The sequence below is a fragment of the Oncorhynchus mykiss genome, chromosome 25, assembly GCF_057628025.1.
Source record: "Oncorhynchus mykiss isolate SJ-2025 chromosome 25, ASM5762802v1, whole genome shotgun sequence".
In the NCBI taxonomy this organism is placed as follows: domain Eukaryota; kingdom Metazoa; phylum Chordata; class Actinopteri; order Salmoniformes; family Salmonidae; genus Oncorhynchus; species Oncorhynchus mykiss.
This window is the reverse complement of record NC_143046.1, coordinates 90182087-90199864: the sequence shown is the minus strand read 5'-3', so window position 1 is coordinate 90199864 and position 17778 is coordinate 90182087. Positions and strand designations below refer to the sequence as shown.

General features: G+C 42.2%; 2 protein-coding genes across 4 annotated transcripts in view; both read right to left on the bottom strand.

Annotated features, from left to right (window-relative positions):
• Positions 1-9457, bottom strand: part of LOC110505944 (uncharacterized) — a 55666-nt gene extending 46209 nt beyond the window's left edge. The window contains exons 1-5 of the mRNA XM_090221444.1: positions 9007-9457; positions 7302-7525; positions 1934-2044; positions 1620-1753; positions 1442-1484 (exon numbers count right to left, since the gene is read on the bottom strand). Of these exons, the coding sequence (XP_090077570.1) occupies positions 1442-1484; positions 1620-1753; positions 1934-1945 (189 nt within the window). The 5' untranslated portion in view covers positions 1946-2044; positions 7302-7525; positions 9007-9457. The remainder of the gene's footprint in view (positions 1-1441; positions 1485-1619; positions 1754-1933; positions 2045-7301; positions 7526-9006) is intronic.
• Positions 9458-10910: 1453 nt separating this feature from the next.
• On the bottom strand, positions 10911-16414 carry LOC110505943 (enhancer of rudimentary homolog). Of its 3 annotated transcripts, none has more exons than XM_036962851.2 (4): positions 16293-16414; positions 12279-12366; positions 11990-12110; positions 10911-11438 (listed from the first exon to the last, which is right to left on the bottom strand). In XM_036962851.2, the coding sequence occupies exons 1-4, from the start codon at positions 16293-16295 to the stop codon at positions 11336-11338; spliced, it is 315 nt and encodes a 104-aa protein (XP_036818746.1). In that variant the 5' UTR covers positions 16296-16414; the 3' UTR covers positions 10911-11335. The 3 variants fall into 3 exon arrangements, with proteins under 3 accessions (XP_036818746.1, XP_036818747.1, XP_090077572.1); XM_036962852.2 differs by having other exon boundaries at positions 12321-12366; XM_090221446.1 differs by lacking the exon at positions 10911-11438 and adding an exon at positions 11519-11573.
• Between the last annotated feature and the right edge of the window lie 1364 nt (positions 16415-17778).

Below are 17778 nucleotides of genomic sequence, written 5' to 3'. Positions count from 1 at the left end.
CATAGAGATGACAGACAGTTAGACAGTTATGCCCATAGAGATGATAGACATCTATGACCATAGAGATGACAGGCAGTTAGACAGTTATGACCATAGTGATGACAGACCGCTATGACCATAGACATGACACACAGTTATGACTATAGATATGACAGACAGTTAGACAGTTATGACCATAGTGATGGCAGACAGTTATGACCATAAAGATGACAGACAGCTAGACAGTTATGACCATAGAGGTGACAGACAGTTATGACCATAGAGATGACATAGAGTTATGACCATAGAGATGACAGACAGTTAGACATTTATTACTGTAGAGATGACAGAGAGTTATGACCATAGAGATGACAGACAGTTATGACCATAGCGATGAAAGACAGTTAGACAGTTATGACCATAGAGATTACAGACAGTTATGCCCATAGAGATGACAGACAGTTATGACCATAGTGATGACAGACAGTTATGACCATAGTGATGACAGACAGTTAGACAGTTATGACCATAGAGATGACAGACAGTTATGATCATAGTGATGACAGACAGTTAGACAGTTATGACCATAGTGATGACAGACAGTTATGACCATAGAGATGACAGACAGTTAGACATTTATTACTGTAGAGATGACAGATAGTTATGGCCATAGAGATGACAGACAGTTATGACCATAGAGATTACATAGAGTTATGACCATAGAGATGACAGACAGTTAGACATTTATTACTGTAGAGATGACAGAGAGTTATGACCATAGAGATGACAGACAGTTATGACCATAGCGATGAAAGACAGTTAGACAGTTATGACCATAGAGATGACAGACAGTTATGCCCATAGAGATGACAGACAGTTATGACCATAGTGATGACAGACAGTTATGACCATAGTGATGACAGACAGTTAGACAGTTATGACCATAGAGATGACCGACAGTTATGATCATAGTGATGACAGACAGTTATGACCATAGAGATGACAGACAGTTAGACATTTATTACTGTAGAGATGACAGATAGTTATGGCCATAGAGATGACAGACAGTTATGACCATAAAGATGACAGACAGTTATGACCATAAAGATGACAGACAGTTATGACCATAGAGATGACAGACAGTTATGACCATAAAGATGACAGACAGTTAGACAGTTATGACCATAGAGATGACAGACAGTTATGATCATAGTGATGACAGACAGTTAGACAGTTCTGACCATAGAGATGACAGACAGACAGTTCTGACCATAGAGATCCTACTGAGCTAGTATTCTGATTGCTATTTTCTCTGGTTCTCTGTGACAACAATAGTTGTCTTTTCATCGTTCTTGTAACCATAAACAACACCTACAGCTATTTATAAATCAATAATACATTTGGCATTGTCTCTCTGAGATACATGTTCTGATTAACGCTGGATAATAAGATAAATCATTACCTCGTTTGTTCCATGAAGGAAGTTATTTAAGGCTTGGGGATCACTGAAGGAGAAATAGAACAGGGTTAAATATAGCTCTTAGAACAGGACTGGCTGATTAAACATGTTATCTCAGACCAAATATCATATTTCATTTCTGTATTGCTTTTTGCAGAAAGATCTTGTCAGCAGCGCTCACCACAAAACATCAAGCAGACAGGTTCCGTCTTCATTCTCCATGTCAACTGAAGGAGAGGAGGAGGAGGAGGAGGACGAGGACGAGAAAGTCACATCACATAGTTCTCTCTCTCGTTCTAGATGCATCTTCAGCACCTGGTGACATTGAGATGTTTTGAAGTAGCCACAGCATCGGAGCACACCTCATCATTCGATAGAAAAAATAATACTTTGAAAGTGATTGCTGAGAAAGATTTTATTGCACATTATGGAAGGGGGGGGGGGCAGGCTGGGTAGTTACTACAATGGATAATGTGTTAGTGACAGGCACGTTACCTGCAGGAACATCCGTGGTGGCTTTGACGGAAGCAGGTAAACAGGCTGAAGGGAATAAACAGCTAATATCTATGCAGACTCGAGGTGTGCTTTCGGAGTTACCCAGGATTTCTGAATAAATATGGGAAAACAGAGGATTCGTGACATCACTGGGAGCTCCTGTGAAGAATGGTACCAGAGGTGATGACTCTGCTGAATGCTTTCCAGTCGCCTGGGACAAGTTGCAATTTTTGAAAATGAAAGCACATGGGGAAAATCTTTACAGACGAGAGTAAAGGTGATGACCTGGCTGACAGAGCTGCCAAGAGAACACCTCTGTCACCTAAACTGGTTAGGAGATACACCTTGGATACATTACAACACATTATAGACATGTAAAGCTATCAAGGCACAAGGCGAGACCCAAATGCAGACACAGGAGGCAGATGTTTGGAGTCTTACAATGTTTATTAATCCAAAAGCGTAGACAAGAGAACGGTCGTTGGACAGACTAAAATGTCAAAACCAGATCAGAGTCCAGGAGGTACAGAGTGGCAGACAGGCTCGTGGACAAGGCAGGCAGAATGGTCAGGCAGGCGGGTACAGAGTCCAGGAGGTAAAGAGTGGCAGACAGGACCGTGGTCAAGGCAGGCAGAATGGTCAAGGCAGGCAGAATGGTCAGGCAGGCGGGTACAAAGTCCAGAAACAGGCAAGGGTCAAAACTGGGAGGACTAGAAAAAGGAGAATTTGAAAAATCAGGAGAACGGGGAAAAAACGCTGGTTGACTTGGAAACATACAAGACGAACTGGCACAGAGAGACAGGAAACACAGGGATAAATACACTGGTACAGAGAGACAGGAAACACAGGGATAAATACACTGGTACAGAGAGACAGGAAACACAGGGATAAATACACTGGTACAGAGAGACAGGAAACACAGGGATAAATACACTGGTACAGAGACAGGAAACACAGGGATAAATACACTGGGACAGAGAGACAGGAAACACAGGGATAAATACACTGGAACAAAGAGACAGGAAACACAGAGATAAATACACTGGGGAAAATAAGCAACACCTGGAGGGGGTGGACACAATCACAAGGACAGGTGAAACAGATCAGGGCGTGACAAAAACAGTGGACCAAAAGATGAAGTGTAGGAATGGATGACTGCAGGGTGCAAACTCCATCAAGAAGGTGTGTGGAAATACAACCGGGAGATGTGTAGCGCCAAATGCACTCCTACCCTACTTGGTGACACAGATCCACTCTTTGGAACACATTGGTGTGGACAAGATAGTTTATCGTTTTTGTGGGCAAATGGTGGAATCCTGGTGTGTGGCAAGAGGCTGAAGCTGTTGTGGGGAATTGCAACATGTGTATGGAAAATAACACCAAGGGACAAGGGAAAGTACAGGACCCATCAGACATCTACAGCTTGATTACATCACGCTGCTCAAATGTAAAGGACAGGAAGATGTGCTGGTCGTTTGTTGATCGTTTCTCACGATGGGTTGAAGCCTACCCTACTAAGAAAGGAACTGCACAACACACAGCTAAAATTCTGATTCCAGAAATCATTCCCAGGTGGGGATTTCCGGAACAATTCGATTTCCGGAACAAGGCACTCGTTACACAAGAAAAGTGTGTCAGGATGTAGCTCGTCTTCTGAACATAGACTGGCAACTACACTGCCCTTTACCATCCTCAACCGAGTGGACAGGTAGAACGCACAAATAGAGTACTGAAAGAGAGACTTTGAAAAATTAATCAAAAAAGGGATAGCGTGGCCAGATGCATTGCCTACAGTATTATGTAGTACACGGGCAAATCATAACAAACCAACAGGGTTGAGTCGGTTTGAGGTCGTCACAGGTCGACCCATGTCACTACCAGGCACGTTAGATTTGAGAAAAGCAGACATACATTTTATGAGTTACAGAATTGACCTGTTTGGGATAGGGGGCAGTATTTTCACGTCCGGATGAAAATTTCATTTCGAGTTCATTGTGTTTTCAATTGGTTTTCTATGGGAATCTAGATGTCTGAGGCATCTGGTTGCAGTTCCTATGGCTTCCACTAGATGTCAACAGTCTTTCAAAAATTGGTTGTTGTTTTTCTTTTGAGTAATGAAGAAGTAGCCCTTTCCTTTCTGAGTGTCGAGCCAAGTGGACTGTTTTGTTTGGGGCGCGCGACCTGGAGCTCGCTCCACTTTCATTTTATCCGCTATTGAACAGAGTATTTTCTGTCTTAAATTTTATAGATTATTTATGTTTTAAAAGACCTAAAGTTGAATTAGGAAAGTTGCTTGAAATGTTTGGACCAAGTTTACAGGTAATTTATTAGATCATTTGTAGTCATGTTGGGCGAGTTGGAACCGGTGTTTTTCTGGATCAAACGCGCCAAATAAATGGATATTTTGGGGATATAATGACGGAATTTATCGAACAAAAGGACCATTTGAGATGTTTATGGGACATATTGGTGTGCCAACAGAAGAAGATCTTCAAAGGTACGGCATGAATTATATCGTTATTTCTGAGTTTTGCGTTGCGCCTGGCGGGTTGAATTATGACTGTCATGTGTTTGTTTGATGGGGTGCTGTCCTCTGATAATCACATGGTCTGCTTTGGCCGTAAAGCCTTTTTGAAATCTGACACGGTGGCTGGATTAACAAGAAGTTAAGCTTAATTTTGGTTTATTGCACGTGTAATAATTTTATTTGAATTTCGCGCACTGCAATTTCACCGGATGTTCCACTGGAGGAGCTGTTGAATATAACTTTCTAATGCAGTAAGAGAAATCAAGTCAGACAAGTAAAAGAGGCCGAGGGGAATAACTCCAGAGGAGGGGGGGACATGACGTAGTACCAGGACCGTGGGTGATGGTTAAAAAAAATAATAATGTAACAGAGACATTAGGGCCAAGATGGGAAAGTCCTTTATCAAGTTTTGCTCATAATGAGGTCAGCAGTAAAAGTCCAGGGAAAATCACGATGGATACATGTCACTCATCGCAAGGTTGTCCATTTTGATGACAAAGCGGAGCCTGGAGAATAGAGAACTGATTGATTAGCAATCGAGGGTCAATCTCAGGTGAAGAAGCATGGTAAAGATGATCAGAAACTGATAAGCTTCTATGTTGTATACCGCAGTCATCATATTAGGTTTATCTATACTCCCGGTCAAAAGTTTTAGAACACATACTCATTCAAGGGGTTTCTTTATTTTTACTATTTTCTACATTGTAGAATAATAGTTAAGGCATCACCACTATGAAATAACACACATGGAATCATGTAGTAACTAAAAAAGTGTTAAACAAATCTAAATATATTTTATATTTGAGATCCTTCATATAGCCACCCTTTGCCTTGATAACAGCTTTAAACACTCTTGGTATTCTCTCAACCAGCTTCACCTGGAATGCTTTTCCAACAGTCCTGAAGGAGTTCCCACATATGCTGAGCACTTGTTGGCTGCTTTTCCTTCACTCTGCTGTCCGACTCATCCCAAAACATCTCAATTTGGTTGAGGTCGGGGGTCCTTCTTGGTCAAATAGCCCTTACACAGCTTGGAGGTGTGTTGGGTCATTGTCATGTTGAAAAACAAATGATAGTCCCACTAAGCCCAAACCAGATGGGATGGCGCAACGTTGCAGAATGCTGTGGTAGCCATGCTGGTTAAGTGTGCCTTGATTTCTAAATAAATCACAGACAGTGTCAGCAGAAAAGCAGCCCAACACCATAACACCTCTTCCTCCATGCTTCACGGTGGGAAATACACATGCAGAGATCATCCGTTCACCCACACACCGCATCTCACAAAGACATGGCAGTTGGAACCAAAAATCTCCAATTTGGACTCAGACCAAAAGGACAGATTTCCACCGGTCTAATGTCCATTGCTCGTGTTTCTGGACGAAAGCAAGTCTCTTTTTCCTATTGGTGTCCTTTAGTAGTGGTTTCTTTGCAGCAATTCGACAACAAAGGCCTGATTCACACAGTCTCCTATGAACAGTTGATGTTGAGATGTGTCTCTTACTTGAACTCTGAAGCATTTATTTGGGCTGCAATGTCTGAGGCTGGTAACTCTAATGAACTTATCCTCTACAGCAGAGGTAACTCTGGGTCTTCCATTCCTGTGGCGGTCCTCATGAGAGCCAGTTTCATCATAGCGCTTGATGGTTTTGGCGACTGCACTTGAAGGATTTTTCAAAGTTCTTGAAATGTTCCGGATTGACTGACCTTCATGTCTTAAGGTAATGATGGACTGTCACTTCTCTTTGCTTATTTGAGCTGTTCTTGCCATAATATGGACTTGGCCTTTACCAAATAGGGCTATCTTCTGCTATCTCCTCCCCCCCACCTTATCACAACACAACTGATTGGCTCAAATGCATTAAGAGGAAATAAATTCCACAAATGAACTTTTAACAAGACACACCTGTTAATTGAAAAGCATTCCAGGTGACTACCTCATGAAGCTGGTTGAGAGAATGCCAAGAGTGTGCAAAGCTGTCATCGAGGCAAAAAAGGTGGCTATTTGAAGAATCACAAATATAAAATATATTTTGATTTGTTTAACACTTTTTTGGTTACTACATTATTCCATATGTGTTGTTTCATAGTTTTGATGTCTTCACTATTATTCTACAATGTAGAACATAGTAAAAATAAAGAAAAACCCTGGAATGAGTAGGTGTTCTAGAACCCTGGAATGAGTAGGTGTTCTAGAACCCTGGAATGAGTAGGTGTGTCCGAACTGTTGACTGGTCCTGTATATCTCTGGTGTGAAGGGCACCCCATAGCCAACCTATTTACATTGACACCCTCTTTGTTTCTACACTCCCGCTACTCTCTGTTTATCTATCTATGTATAGTCACTTTACCCCTACCTACAAGTACAAATTACCACGACTAACCTGTACCCCCACATATTGACTCGGTACTCGGTACCCCCTGTGTATAGCCTTATTATTGTTGTTTTATTGTTCGTTTTTATTACATTTTTTACTTTAGTTTATTTAGTAAATATTTTCTTAACTTTATTTATTGAACTGCATTGTGGGTTAAGGGCTTGTAAAGGAAGCATTTCCCGTCTGTTGTATTCGGCGCACGTAACAAATCAACATACTATATATCTGGTGTGAAGGGCACCCCATACCCTTCCTCCTTCAGTGGTTTAACAGTGTGTGAAACATACTATATATCTGGTGTGAAGGGCACCCCATACACTTCCTCCTTCAGTGGTTTAACAGTGTGTGAAACATACTATATATCTGGTGTGAAGGGCACCCCATACATTTCCTCCTTCAGTGGTTTAACAGTGTGTGAAACATACTATATATCTGGTGTAAAGGGCACGGATTGATTCAGACCTACTGCATATGCTGGAGGCCCCATACAGAGGTGTCACGCTGAGTTCTCCTGGGGGGCCTCATGGGAACCTCTGCCTTGGGTTTGAGGATTCAGAAGCTCCAGAGGCTCCAGGGGATTAGAGGCTGTCAGCAAAGCGGTGCCCAGTTGAGGAGGCAGGACTGTTGGGGCAGGTCCTCGGTCTGACGGGGCATCCCTGGATCTCACAACGGAGCGGACTAAGGCAGGTCCTAAGGGCACAACATGGCCACGTTGAGGGGTTATTTAAGGTCACTACTAAAGTCTTACCAGTCCTCTGCTTTAGACCCATGTCTGTTACCCACAACAGTCCGGGCTTAGTCCTCTCAGGACATCTCTCGTCATGAATCTGTCATTTGGTTACTGTATTCTATAGAAATGACAGCAACCAACTATATTATGTGTGTTGCTTGGATTCTTATTTGCATCCAAAATATTTGTGTTTTTATTTTATTTAACTAGGCAAGTCAGTTAAGAACAAATTCTTATTTACACTGACGACCTACCGAGGCCAAAACCCGGACGACTCAGGGCCAATTGTGCGCCGCCCCTATGGGACTCCCAATCACGTCCGGTTGTGATACAGCCTGGAGTCGAACCAGGGTCTGTAGTGACACATCTAGCATTCCTTAGACCGCTGATCTACTCGGGAGCCCCAACACATTGCTGTGTTATATGATGTACATGTGATACATTACAGCCCAGTACAACAGATGTGTAGGGTGATTGCAGACATGAATGGGTGTCCATTAGACCATATCAATGGTGTGTAGAAACAGTAACCACACAATAACAGGCAATATCAATGGCATGTAGAAATAGTAACCACACAATAACAGGCTATATCAATGGCATGTAGAAATAGTAGCCACACAATAACAGGCAATATCAATGGCATGTAGAAATAGTAGCCACACAATAACAGGCAATATCAATGGCATTCAACATCATCTTTTATGTCGTGGGAAATGGTTCATATGATTCTGTTTATATGCCATTTTCCTATGTTATGGGCTTTAAAATGTAGGTGAGAAAAATAGTATCCTATTTGAAAACAGATTATTCTGGGCGATTATGGTGGAGACCCCCAAAACGGTGGAGACCCCCTCCCTTTAAGCGAGCAGTCTTGAGAAGCGAGTGCGAATTAACCCATAACACATTGTAACAACATTAGGCTACTCGCTCCATTTCCTACCCCTCTCGCTCAATTTCCAGGGGAGGTCCCTTAAAATAGACCGACCTCCTCCACCGATCTGTCATATTTTTTTTTGTTTACAACCACAACACACACACACACACACACACACACACCCGCCGCGGTAAACGGTAAACGTTACCGCAGCGAGCATTGAATTAAAAACGACCGACCTCGAACCATCCCGCACAATTTAAACGTTGATCTATATATGTCTTAAATAATACACTGGTGTTTTTGTCGTTATATTTTGCATAGGCTATACACTGTACATTTTGGGGGTGAGAGTTGGATCTCACATCTAAAATAAGGTACAGATAGTTGCTATGGATGGTGGTGATGCTTATTTCTTTCGAGAGGTGAGAGAGAGGAGGGGGGGGGGACAGCGGAAAACAACAAAGGATGCTGTGTAAATATAGCTACAGACTCCTTCGTCCACAGTCTCCTTCTGCCATTAGAGAAAATTCCCGCAATTCAACTTAGAAAAAAAAAACTCACCCTTTTCTTCTTTTGTGGTTTTATTGTCCTGTCAGCAAGGCGGGCCTCTGCGCCATCGATTCTCTCTCAGTGGTCTTTTGAGATGCTAAGAGGAGGGGTGGGACTGGGGTGGGTGCGCGAAACAAGAGTGAGAGAGAGAGCCGACCAGAACACAAAAGGTAGAAAACAGTAGAAGGCAGCAATGTGGCCCAGCTGCCGCTACGTCCTTCAGTGGTGAAGAAGAGATGTGGCCCAGCTGCCGCTACGTCCTTCACTGGTGAAGAAGAGATGGGAACGCTGCATGTTCTCTCTCTCTTGTGTGCTCCTGTCATCATGCGGACGTTCTACAAACGCTGCTTTAAATATCCCAGCTCTCTTGGATCATTTTCGGAGCTATTTCATTATGCATGTATGAGGACTACGGAAAGCCAAATGGAAACACCTGTCCTCTAAAGATCTGACTTGCCCAGTTAAATAAAGGTTAAATAAAACAAAATATATAATTTTCATAAACCTATAATTCAGCTAGCGGTCTGATTTCTCATATATTCCAGTAGCGACGGTCTAAAATCATATCATGTTGCATACATTTACAATGAATGATTCGTTAAAAGGCATCAATGACATTTGAAACATTTCCAAATGTAACATGTCCAGAAATGGCCTGGTGAGAAAATAAATGACCCATGCAGCGTAATTAAAACAGCGTCAAATAGCCACTGACTGACAGGCCTTACCCCCACAATAAACCAAACGGCATATGACTAAAATAATGCATCAATAAGTGCACATTAATATTTCAGTAAAGATCATTGAACTTCCCCCTAATAAATATTATTTCAAAGTGAGCATCAAACTTCTCACAGGGCCATTGATGTGAACAATCATTCATATTCTGTTAATATCCCTAAGGTTCTTACAATATAAACTCAGCAAAAAAAGAAATGTCCTCTCACTGTCAACTGCGTTTTTCAGCAAACTTAACATGTGTAAATATTTGTATGAACATAACAAGATTCAACAACTCAGATATAAACTGAACAAGTTCCACGGACATGTGACTAACAGAATGGAATAATGTGTCCTTGAACAAAGGGGGGGGGGGGGGGGGGGGGGGGGGGGTCAAAATCAAAAGTAACAGTCAGTATCTGGTGTGGCCACCAGCTGCATTAAGTACTGCAGTGCATCTCCTCCTCATAGACTGCACCATATTTGTCAGTTCTTGCTGTGAGATGTTACCCCACTCTTCCACCAAGGCACCTACAAGTACCCAGACATTTCTGGGAGGAATGGCCCTACCCCTCACCCTCCGATCCAACAGGTCCTAAACGTGCTCAATGGGATCGAGATCCGGGCTCTTCGCTGGCCATGGCAGAAAACTGACATTCCTGTCTTGCAGGGAATCCCACACAGAATGAGCAGTATGGCTGGTGGCATTTTCATGCTAGAGGGTCATGTCAGGATGAGCCTGCAGGAAGGGTACCACGAGGGAGGATGTCTTCCCTGTAACGCACAGCGATGAGATTGCCTCATGATGCTGTGACACACCGCTCCAGACCATGACGGACCCTCCACCTCCAAATCGATCCCGCTCCTGAGTACAGGCCTCGGTGTAACGCTCATTCCTTAATGCTTAGTCTGTAAGATGTTAGTGTCTTAACGACCGTTCCACATGTGCCCGTTCATGAATTGTTCATTGAACAAACACAGATAAGTGTTTATTTAAACCCTTTACAATGAAGATCTGTGAAGTTATTTGGATTTTTTTTTTATTTTAATTTTAACAAATTATCTTTGAAAAGACAGGGTCCTGAAAAGGGGGACATTTCTTTTTTGATTTCTGAGTTTAGTAGGAAATCAAAGCAGGCCACAGTGGACAAGTCCTCTCCATAGGAGTACAGAACATTTAACACAAAAACCCAGAGTTTTTCTTGCCGTTTAATTTTATTTAAGTAAAGACAAAAGACATCTTCATAAAGAGGGGGAAACAATTTTAAATACAAACAAGAAAAAAATAAAATAAAATCACACTTCACCCCATCCTACTAGAAAAGTTCTCACCGAGACAACTTATAAAATAGTATAATATCCAGGACTCATAACATAATTCAACCCTTCTCCAATCCTATCAAACCCCCCCCCACCTCTTCCGTCACAGATTGGTCGCGTTCCAGGCAGACTACATTGCATAAGTCGCACTGCATCAACCAATGTCATTGACTACGCAGTTGTCATCAGATTGCCGTATTGTATGGATGTGGTTAGGAGACATGTTAAACACCAAACCACTTGTGTTTCTATCTGGCATGCGTCCGCAGTGCAGTCAGCCTGGAACTAGAGGCTGTAGGTCTCATTTCCCAGCCTGTTGGGCCTGGCGTCGCAGCAACACGTAAATCTTCTCCTTGATCCAGTCCTTGTTGTACGGCTGGTACGTCTGTGTGTCCGCACGGTACCTAGGAGGAGACAGACGGAACGATATATTAAAACATGGGCTGGTACGTCTGTGTGTCCGCACGGTACCTAGAGGAGACAGACGGAACGATATATATTAAAACATGGGCTGGTACGTCTGTGTGTCCGCACGGTACCTAGAGGAGACAGACGGAACGATATATTAAAACATGGGCTGGTACATCTGTGTGTCCGCACGGTACCTAGCGGAGAAAGAGAGACGGAGTGTCCCGATCAAAATTGAGCCTTATGAGGCGATAGAAATCCTCAACCCTAGGATGTTTCCACACTTAGGTGACACCTCACTTAATACCTGCAGATCTAACGCTGGTGTTATAGTGAACTATAAGACATTATAGGCATTCATAATACCCTTACAACAACTCTAACGCAAATTAAAACAACCAGGTTATTAATAAATTAATTTAAAAAAATGTATGGCATTTGATATCGTTCAGACAGACTCATTCAGACGAAAGAACAACAACTAGGACTGGGAGACGTTGCCTACACAGACAAGTTGCAACACCTCCTGGAACGCCCCCAGACTTACACCAAGCAGCTGAGGTCAGCCAGGTCGTCGATGAAGTCAAACAGTTGACTGATGTCATAGGTGATGGATGGACTGTTTGGGTTCATTCTCTTTAGGTGTTCCTCGTACATCTTACACACACCTGGAAAAGAGATTTATAGATTAGTGATAAGTTTAAACTGGTTGACCATCTAACAGCATTTAAAAAATGTTCCATCACGTTGTTTTTTGCTCAGCGGGTCAGTACTGTCTCACAGACGATGTGGGTTCTATATCCTTCTCTGTCAGTTCAGTTGGCTGTCAATTTTACCTTCCATGCACTCGTTGACTGATTCATAGTCAGCATACGTACGTCCCTCTGGTCTCTTGGTGGGCTGGACCAACAGGATCGTGTGAGACTGCAACAACAACACATGATCTCATGTTATTGGTTACATGCATCCTAAACAAACAGGTGTAGACTAACAGTGAAAAGCTGATTTACGGGCCCTTTCCAACAATGCAGAGAGAGAAAAAAGAAAGATAAAAAAAGAATGAGGAACAAATACACAATGAGTAATGATAACTTGGCTATATACATGGGGTACCAGTACCGAGTCGGAGCGTCATCTTCACATAGAGTTGATCAGGCTGTTGATTGTGGCCTGTGGACTGTTGTCCCACTCCTCTTCAATGGCTGTGTGAAGTTGCTGGATATTGGTGGGAACTGGAACATGCTGTCGTACATGTCGATCCAGAGCATCCCAAACATGCTCAATGGGTGACATGTCTGGTGAGTATGCAGGCCAGGGAAGAACTGGGACATTTTCAGCTTCCAGGAATTGTGTACAGATCCTTGCGACATGGGGCTGTGCATTATCATGCTGAAACACGAGGTGATGGTGGCAGATGAATGGCACGGCAATGGGCCTCAGGATCTCATCACGGTATCTCTATGCATTCAAATTGCAATTGTGTTCGTGGTCCGTAGCTTAGGCCTGCCCATACGCCACCACCACGGGACACTCTGTTCATAACGTTGACATCAGCAAACCGCTAGCTCCCAACAAAACGCCAGACACGTGGTTTGCGATAGTAAGGCAGGTTGGACGAATTTGGAGGCGGCTTATGGTAGAGAAAATAACATTAAATTCTCTGGTTGTCATTCCTGCAGTGAGCATGCAAATTGCACTCTCCCTCAAAACTTTAGACAGCTGTGGCATTGTGTTGTGTGACAAACCTGCACATTTTAGAATGGCCTTTTATTGTCCCCAGCACAAGGCGCACCTGTGTAATGATCCTGTTGTTTAATCAGCTTGTTAGGTTTTCCTTGTGATCAGAACAAAAACTAAAAACCGTATTTTCCTCAACTAGAGATTTAAATAAATGGTGTTTCTTTGAAAAAGGATGTTCCTGGCTGACATGGACAATACATTTAACGGCGACAGAGGCACATCTCTTTTATTTACAATTCTGGTTGCCATGGTTAACACAAAACGCAGGACGTTGAATGCTACCCGACTCGACTCAGTAAAGTTACATAAGTAGTACTACAGTATCACAGCCAGGTCAAACATGTGTGTGTGTTTGTGAGTCAGATTATCCAGTGTCCACAGCAACACTGTCTTTCTCTGTCTCCCCTTCCAGGGGGGGGGGGGGGGGGGCTGAGGCACTAGGACCATGACAGAGGACACCCTGGCCAGGCACCTGGATATACCCCCCCCTACCTGATACCTGCCTCCATTGGTTCTTTCTCCCCCTCAAGTCACTGAGTTGCCACACACCCAGAACCATGAAGACCATGACGTCTTTATGAAAAGCCATCTGACCAGTGTTAGTCCTTTCTCTATAGTCATTATGGATATTGTCTGAGCCTGCTGGCCATTATTACTGCTTTTGCTCTTTCCTTATTAAAAATGGTGAATGAAGGAAGAATATGCTTTACATTTTAAATTAAAAGATTAAATTAATTAAAAGACATTGTTAGAGACATTTAATGTATGCTTTTACACGGGTCTGTAACTCGGTCATTACAGCAAAGCAAATAAAGACGTGTGCAAACTGGGAGTGTTTACTTTTCTCCCCCAAAACGATTTCCCAAGGCAAGAGGTATTTACTCCGTTATTCCACGTCAAGGCTAGACGAGGCTGAATAGCAACAACACAACGCAACTAATTCCTCACATTGGTACAAGAATGTTCAGTCCGTTGAATATTCCACCAATGAAAAGATGGATTCACAGTTTTATTAAACCTACAAAAAAGGAACTTGATCAAATAGTCATTGATAGTTTAATTGAAAAATAAATAAATGTATATATTAATATTTTTTAATTAACAGTCACAGCCTCTCCCCCTTTGTTTGCTTAACTGGGGGGGATGGGATGGAGAAATGGTTTCCTATAGGCTGGGTGAGGCTCAACAGGCAGAATGTGTTCCAAAGGGCACCCTATTCCCTACAACTGTCCCTGTATAATGTACTACTTTTGACCAGAGCCTTAAGGGCCTTGGTCAGCATTAGTGCACTATGTATAGGGAATAAGGTGCCCTATTGGGACACAGCCCGTCTGTTGACGAAGCACCCTGAAATCAATCCCTCGCCTCATCCCTCGTCCATCCCTCTCCTCATGGATATCCAAGCATTGGCTTGAGCTACTTTACACCATGGTTAAATCCCTGAGATGAGAAGAAATGTGGCACAGCGGTCTAAGGCGCTGCATCTCAGTGCTAGAGGCGTCACTAAAGACACAGCCTGGTTCAAATCCAGGCTGTATCACAACCGGACGTGATTGGGAGTCCCATAGGGGCGACGCACAATTGGCCCAACGTCGTCCGGGTTTGGCCAGTGTAGGTCGTCATTGTAAATAAGAATCTGTTCTTAACTGACTTGCCTAGTTAAATAAAGGTTCAATAAATATACATTAAAAAGGTTTTCTATAAAAGGGCAAATAATAAAAGTTGTTGCTGTAGTTGGTAAGACAACGGGGTTCATTACGAACTTCGAGAAACTTGTGGTAAACACCACCACACTCAGGCAGAAAACAGAATGTTCTATTCTCCACCCGAAGGTTCTATTCTCCACCCGAAGGTTCTATTCTCCACCCGAAGGTTCTATTCTCCACCCGAATGTTCTATTCTCAACCAGACCCATCTTTTCAAAGAATACACCATTTAATTATCTCTCCATTTACATTTCAAATGTATTCCAGATGAACCAGATCCCCTTACAAGAAAAATATTCCAGTCAGAGTGCAGTATAACTGCAAATACTGCAACCAAATTAAGTTTTTTTTTACTGCATTAAATTTTGTAGTGTAGCTACAGTTACAATGCAGTATAATTGCAGTTATTCTGTAATTACTCTGTTCAAAATACCTGTCGACTGAAGTTACTGCACTTTCAAAACTGCTCTCTTGTTTTATAAGGGTCCCAATAATTTATGTAGTAAACACCCCCTCTCTGGTTTATTATATTGTGAACTGTCTGGGACTCCGTTGTTTCCCCTGTTTAGGTCTACTACTCACAGATACTTGACTTAAGTCAAAAACTAAATGAACTGCAATACACTTGTCTCAAATATATTAGCATAATCTGAATATACAGAACCAAGGCGGACCCATTGTAAAATGATATGCGGTTCACCATATTAAAAAGTGTCCCAGGGCAACATGCTTAGCTCTGCCCACTGGGGTGAGGCTTACGGGGCATTTTTTGAAGTGAGCGCTGGTATCGTCATATTTCAACCGATCAAGTTGGCTGCATACACCGGTTGCATACATTCCCTTCGGACGGTTAAATGACACGACTCAACATCGCCATCTACCGGCCTTTGAACTAACACGACCTATGAATGACGAGTACAACTGTATATTACTTTGAAGAGCATCAATAAAATGCTTTAATTTCAGTAACTTAATATTTCTAGACGACCTCAGTTAAAGTTATGAGCTGGATCATCCTGCAACACAGGACCAAAAGCCAGGCATCTGTTTCGCTACCATCCCCCATTGATACAATTATTGTTGTCGCTAACTTAAAAACGTTTGTACTGGAACTAGGCGTAACTCGGAATTTAACACAGACATGTCAATGAACACGCAGACTACAACATCTAGTTGAAGATTAATACAACACCATGTAATATGTCAGACTGGTTTATAACCAAGACGTTTAAAAAACAACACACTTCGCTCGCTAGCTAGCTAACGCGTTAGCATCCGTTGATTGACATGCACGCAACATTTCAAAAGGCTAGCTAGCAATCGAATCTTTTTTTATTTTAAACTCTGGAAAAACCACTTAAACACAAATTTAGACATGCTATTTTAAAACAAACAAAAACTAACCATGTTTTGGATAATTCCTTCACCGAGGTCTTGGCGTAATAAGGTATCTTGTTCTACTCGATATCAGCGTCTCGTCACTAGTTACCACACCCACAAAGTAATAAACCCCGCCTATTTCTAAAAATGTATGTTCTTAAAATTGTAATTAATACCTAACCTTAATAACCACACGGCTAACCGTATGTCTAACTCTAGCCTTAAATTAAGACCACAAAGCTAATTATTTTTGTTTTCATACATTTTTAACATAAACAAATTTTTACTTTGTGGCTGTGCTATCTAGGAAACGGTATCTGCCAAAAAAGTACTTCCGGGTCACGGAATTTCGGTCATTTCAAAATAAAACTCGCCCACGTAATAGTAAAAAAAAGGTGTAATTAACCTGTATTTATTCATGATACTCCGTATGAAAAATAATTGTCTAAACATTAACAATAATTCATATTTGTTCATATTAAGTGACATTTGCATTAAATTAAAACTATCTTTGCATTTGCATTAAAACTGACTATCCTACCGATCCTCGACTTCGGCGATTTCATCTACAAAATGGCTTCCAATACTCTACTCAGCAAACTGGATGCAGTTTATCACAGTGCCATCCACTTTGTTACTAAAGCACCTTATACCACCCACCACTGCGACCTGTATGCTCTAGTCGGCTGGCCCTCGCTACATATTCGTCGCCAGACCCACTGGCTCCAGGTCATCTACAAGTCCATGCTAGGTAAAGCTCCGCCTTATCTCAGTTCACTGGTCACGATGGCAACACCCACCCGTAGCACACGTTCCAGCAGGTATATCTCACTGATCATCCCTAAAGCCAACACCTCATTTGGCCGCCTTTCCTTCCAGTTCTCTGATGCCTGTGACTGGAATGAATTGCAAAAATCGTTGAAGTTGGAGACTTTTATCTCCCTCACCAACTTTAAACATCTGCTATCTGAGCAGCTAACCGATCGCTGCAGCTGTACATAGTCTATCAGTAAATGGCCCACCCAATTTACCTACCGCATCCCCATACTGTTTTTATTTATTTACCTTTCTGCTCTTTTGCACACCAGTATCACTACCTGCACATGACCATTTGATCATTTATCACTCCAGTGTTAATCTGCTAAAATTGTAATTATTCACCTACCTCCTCATGCCTTTTGCACACATTGTATATAGACTATTTTTCTACTGTGTTATTGACTTGTTAATTGTTTACTCCATGTGTAACTCTGTGTTGTCTGTTCACACTGCTATGCTTTATCTTGGCCAGGTCGCAGCTGTAAATGAGAACTTGTTCTCAACTAGCCTACCTGGTTAAATAAAGGTGTTCTCAACTAGCCTACCTGGTAAAATAAAGGTGAAATAAAAAATAAAAAATAAAAATGAGGCTTTTAAAACATGTTCCAAGGGCAAATCAATGCTCCCAATGCAACCCTTACAACAACAACAACAACAACAACAACAACAACAATATTGCAGTTTTAAAACT